Source organism: Buceros rhinoceros, unplaced genomic scaffold (genome assembly GCF_000710305.1).
Source record: "Buceros rhinoceros silvestris isolate BGI_N320 unplaced genomic scaffold, ASM71030v1 scaffold37137, whole genome shotgun sequence".
NCBI lineage: Eukaryota > Metazoa > Chordata > Aves > Bucerotiformes > Bucerotidae > Buceros > Buceros rhinoceros.
The window spans coordinates 7,525-13,012 of record NW_010424593.1 but is presented as its reverse complement, the minus strand read 5'-3'; the positions used below and the strand labels follow the sequence as shown (position 1 = coordinate 13,012).

At 42.0% G+C, this 5,488-nt stretch overlaps 1 protein-coding gene across 1 annotated transcript in view; it reads right to left on the bottom strand.

The window, feature by feature from the left end:
- Positions 1 to 231: 231 nt before the first annotated feature.
- The window catches only part of SPTY2D1 (SPT2, Suppressor of Ty, domain containing 1 (S. cerevisiae)), a gene marked incomplete at its 5' end in the record, with an annotated part of 6,911 nt that continues 1,654 nt past the window's right edge, over positions 232 to 5,488 (bottom strand). Inside the window, 5 exons of the mRNA XM_010140841.1 lie at positions 232 to 463; positions 2,257 to 2,334; positions 2,922 to 3,084; positions 3,850 to 4,260; positions 4,459 to 5,488. The exon at positions 4,459 to 5,488 is cut by the window's right edge and continues 1 nt beyond it. Coding sequence (XP_010139143.1) covers positions 367 to 463; positions 2,257 to 2,334; positions 2,922 to 3,084; positions 3,850 to 4,260; positions 4,459 to 5,488 — 1,779 coding nt within the window. The remainder of the gene's footprint in view (positions 464 to 2,256; positions 2,335 to 2,921; positions 3,085 to 3,849; positions 4,261 to 4,458) is intronic.

The following is a 5,488-nucleotide window of genomic DNA, read 5'->3' as shown; positions in this document are numbered from 1 at the left end:
CTATTCCTTTCTTCCAAGTGAATGAAAAATTGGTTTCCTGGTACACGGGCCCACTCAGTTCCAAGTCAGTGCATAGCTAGTCAATATTTCTGCTGGCATCTTGAACTGGTTTAATCAATGGAAACATCTTAATTTTATTCCACTTAATATGCATTAGTGCATTAATTTCTTCATAAAAAACCAACCCTGGCAAGTATTAAAAATAAATATCTTATTTAGGTCAAACTAAAGCCTTGCTTTTCAGTACTTTAATCCCTTTAAATATTCTTTTGCCCTCTAACAAGCAAATGGAAACTGAAGTAGAATAAGAGATGTATGGAGGGAGAGGGTAGCGGAAGCATGAACAAAGTCAACACTGTAAGTCAGTTAACGTGTCCTCAGCTTCTTAGCCTGTCTCTTGCGTTTTAATTCTTCTTCCTCTCGTCTCAATTCTTCTAAGTCCTCCTGAACACCGAGTCTCAAGCTGCCAAATAAAATGAAATCCATTAGACGCTGCTACTCAAGAAATTTGTATCCCCCCCAAGAAAAGCAATCCTAAAATTGTTACAGCTGGGATGGGAGCAAAAATTTTAGACCTCTTCAACAATAATAAATTTTAATTACAGCAAGAATACAGATTTAAGAAAAAAAGATTTTATCATTAGATAATAAAATCTTTTGATGGAAAAATTATTTAAAACTTCTGTTAAAAAGAAATCAAGATTGTGAAAAAACTAATTTTAATGTGAAAGGTCTGCTGCAACACATCCATCAGTTCTCGCCGATGTAACTCTTACATACAAGCCACAGCAGGACTGACTCTCATCAGCTTCTCCCAAGAGTCACTTAAACCTTTTACACTGGCTAGGGAGGGAATGGATGTGTCAAACAGCAGAGAAGATCTTGTTGCAACTTTCTGCCTTGAAGCACCACTCAGGTAGCTGCAAGCACAATGTTGCTCCACCCTCCATCCACGTAGCTGCTCTGGCTCTGGTGAACAGGCCCGTGGAAGAGACTCTGCTAATCAAGCGTGTTCTAGCTATGTCCCTGCATCGTTTCTTCAGCTTCCTGGAAATCTGTGTTGAAAGTGATACTTAAAACACCATCTGCAATCACTGATCTCCTCGTCAATAAATAAGGGCTGGATAGTCTTGCTGGTTTGATACTAGGAATGGGTGTGGCAAAATCACCATCCCACGACCAGTGGCTGCCTCATTTGCAGCCCTGCCAAGTGCATTTGTACTTCCATAGTTCACTACTTAGAACTTAACAACTATAATTTTAGTGGGCTTGCTTGGTTAGAAGTTGTTCCTCATTTCAAGGGTCACAATGCTTTTAACCAAATGCTCAGTGAGAAGTAGCTGAGCACCGAAAATAGTTAAACTATTTACTCAAGTTTAACTCCCCTTTCTTTACGCTGCATATGTAGTTACAAGTTGGCCAGGTATTCAACTCTGCAAAACCTCACTTTAGGTCTTCAGCAGAGAACTCGGTTGATAGCAATACCCCAGTAAAATTCCAGCTGTCTCCTCTAACTCCATTTAACAGACTATAGCTTTGCATGAGCTGCAGCTGATCCCCAGGAGTAAGGAGGAATAAGGACACCACCACAACCTTAAAAGATGCAAGTTTCCAATGCTCAAGGCACCCTCTGAATAACAATGTAAAAATTTCAGTAGAACTGAAAAGAATTGGTAACTCTGTACATTCCAATATTTTCCATCATCTATAAAACCCCCTTAACTTTCAGAAAGCTTGTTTCACCAGCCATTGAAAATCAACAAGACAGTTTATGAACACCAGGGTTTATAAGAATTTTGCAGGCCTAGAGCCCAAAACCAACAGTCAAAATCATTCTGAAAATAGAATCTTCGTATCTGAAATCACTGATTACAGAAGTTTGTCAGTACTTTTTATACATACACAGAAACACACGCACACTAATACATGTCTATAGGTAGAAACAAATCTCCTAGTCCTCAAACTAGCAGAATTTGTAGTGTTTGGGCCAAATGGAAGGGTTTAGCATTTCAACTGAAATTTTAAGTAATTTTAAAAAGATGTTTGGGCATAAGGGTTTGGGGTTTTTTTTTGTTTAACAAGCAAAGTTTTTGATGCGTAAGAATGCACATACTGTACCCACCACTGGCTGGCTGAGTTTCACCTTTACCTAAGCTTCCCTATAATAATTGGTCAGCAGATCTCCACTCTAACTTAGCCCCATGGCTTGAGCAATAAAACTTCCCACTTTCTATTGGGGTTTAAATCCATACATACCTCCTAGCTTCTTCCTTCTGTTGCTCTCTCCAGCTGCTTTCCATATAACGTAAGGCATAATCACTCTCATCTTTGTATCTGGAAATTAAATATTAGTTTTCAGCACACCAAAAACCATGATAATCTACAGTTGAGTTATGAATTCACATCCCTTCTTAGAAGGTACTACCTTGCCATACACAAATTAATGTTTTGAAGGACTAAGTCACAAGCCTTTAAAACAGTTGCTTTCTTATAGCTTTTGTCAGACAAGAGGGAAGTATTTAAATCAGCCAAGTAAGAGCCTTCATTCTCCAGCAGTTCCTGGTCATACCAAGTTAGATCCTCTCAGAGGACAGCAAACATTATTGCATTTAGCAGTTCATATTCAACAGCCACATCTGGTGAGTTCTGAAATACTGCAGACTGCTAGAAAGCATTTTAACACCCAGTAACAGGACAGGAGTTATGCAGGTGAGGCACCGAGGAAGCTGTGCTCTTTTCCAACCGTGTCCTATTGCATCCGGCAGTCTGACAATTCAAGGTCCCTGCTGCTTGGTAAATGTCTGCAATACAAAACCATTTTTGGATACCAGCAATTCCCCCATTTCTAAAACATTTTGATTGTTAATATCTGTTGTTCTGCTGCTTGTTCTATAGTATCTCAAAAATGACATTTTTCTTACCTTTTCCGGTCATAGCCAAATATTTCCCTAATATGTTTTGATATTTCTTCTTGGGGTTCTCCTTCATCTTCAATGAAGTCATCCATCTCAGAGTCATATTCGTCATCATCATCTTCATCATCTTCTATTTGTCTCTTGTAACTAATAGGTGGTCTTCCAAGACCTGATTAACAGGGAAGTGAAAAAAATCATTAATAACTATTACATTAATTTAACAGTACTTCTCCTTGCTATACTTTGGGCACAGCCATTTTACAGCTCTGGGCTTCACGATGAAAATTTTCTACCTCAGGTTAACTAGCAATTCTCAGAACACAGTGAAAGGAAATACTTCCTGGAAGTTGTGCTATAGAAGATTACATATCAGCATCACCAACAGCATCCTGAGGAAACTACCAGACACAAGCCTACGTCCTTGTTCAGGTTTCTCTAGACACTTATTTGCTAGAGTCCATGTTGCTTGTTCCTGTTCAGAAATAAATGTTCAGAACTGCTTGTTTTCTGATAAAGGGAATTTGTGAAACACTTAAGTATCAGTCACAGGTTTGCTCTGTAGTTCTTACTTTTATGTACTACTTTAAGCATCAGTTACTTAAGATGTTACAAAATTTTAAAGGCTAAGCATAATAAAGCAATTATTTTCTAACAGCATTTGTATACCAACATCCATCACAGGTTGCTTAGGTTTTTTTTCAATTCACACTCCAGGCCTGTATTTCAAGGTAAAAATAATTAAGAAGTTGCAAAGCAGAAAAAACCATTCTACTGCTAAATGCACTCTTTAAAAGGCAAATATGGTATTTTGTCCAAGGCTTCCTATTTGCATCTATAATTGTCAAAGACCTTTGCTGACCTCAACTCAGACATATCTAAAAAAATACAAAACAAACTACTAATTGAAAAAATTCTTTGCTCTAGAACTTTATACCTTGTGGATGAAGCACAGGTCTATGTCCTTGAAAAGATCTCATTCCATTTATCTGTCCATTGCTAGGTCTTGGGACTAAGTTTTTAGAAGAAATAGTTTCTGATACAACAGTACACTTCGGCTTTACAGCTGCACCCAAGCTGCTGCCTGGATGCCCAGGCCCTGTGCTTGGGCTGGCTCCTGGCCTTCCTGGTCCTGTGCCCAAGCTGCTGCCTGGGCGTTTGATTCCTGTGCTTGAGCTGGCTCCTGGCCTTCCTGGTCCTATTCCCAAGGTGCTGCCTGGTCGTTTGATTCCTGTGCTTGGGCTGGCTCCTGGCCTTCCTGGTCCCGTGCCCAAGCTGCTGCCTGGGCGTTTGATTCCTGTGCTTGGGCTGGCTCCTGGCCTTCCTGGTCCTGTGCCCAAGCTGCTGCCTGGGCGTTTGATTCCTGTGCTTGGGCTGGCTCCTGGCCTTCCCGGTCCTATTCCCAAGGTGCTGCCTGGTCGTTTGGTTCCTGTGCTCGGGCTGGCTCCTGGCCTTCCTGGCCCTGTACCCATGCTGCTGCCTGGTTGCCCATGTCCTGCATTTGTGCTGCTGCCTGGCCTTCCTGGTCCTGTGTCCAAGCTGCTACCTGGTTGCCCAAGTCCCGATCTTGAGCTGCTGCCTGGCCTTCCAGGTCCCATGCCAGAACTGCTGCCCAGTCGCCCAGGTCCTGGGCTTAAAACACTTCCTGGCCTTCCGGGTCCCATGCCAGAACTGCTGCTTGATCGCCCGGGTCCTGCACTTGAGCCACCACCTGGATGTCCAGGTCCTCCTTTTCCTAAGCTGCTGCCTGATCGTTTTGCACTGGAGCCAAGTCCACGGGGAAGGGCTGCAGCACTTCCTGGTTTTGTGTGGACAGGTTTCTTCAGGCTGGATTCTTTAGCAGATGGCAGCCTCTGAGCCCCATTGGCGGCTGGTTTTGAGGATGGCACATGAGAGCTTGTGCCAGACTTTCCAATGCCATTGACAGGTAATTTACTGTGACTGCTACCAGAAGAGCTTTTTAAGGAGCCATTTTGTGAGGTTTTTTCCATGTGATCAAATCTGGAGGAGGATGACGACTGTGAGTGTTTTTCACTCAATGCTGGTGCTTTGGATTTCTTATCAGTACTGCTCATGGAAGATAAACTGCCTTTTGATGTGGAATGTTTATCTACTGAGCTTTTGGTAAGTTTTGCATTTAGAGATTCCTTCTGAGAAGCCACTTTTTTTGAAGAACTGGATATCCCTACATTCTTCATCTCCTTCTCACTTTTCTTATGCATTTCGACTCTTTTGTTTTTGCGTACCAAATACTCCCTCTCTCTCAATTCTTCTGCTGTTCTGGGTCTCTCTTCTACCTTTTTCACTGGTTTTATTTCCACTGGTTCATATTGTTTTTTTTCAGCAAGCCTTAAGAGCTCTGCAAAGTTCAGAGGTGCTGGTGCACTTTTAGGAGGTGCCTTTGGTTTCACTGCAACTTTGGATGGTTTCTCTTCATACTCTTCTTGCTCATGCTCAGACTCAGTCTGACTGTATTCAAGTTGCTCAGTTTCATCTTCTGCCATATGCTCAGCCTCTGGGGCCTGAGCGACATTCCCACAAGTCCTCCTCTTTTTAGGCTTCTCTTCAACAGGAAT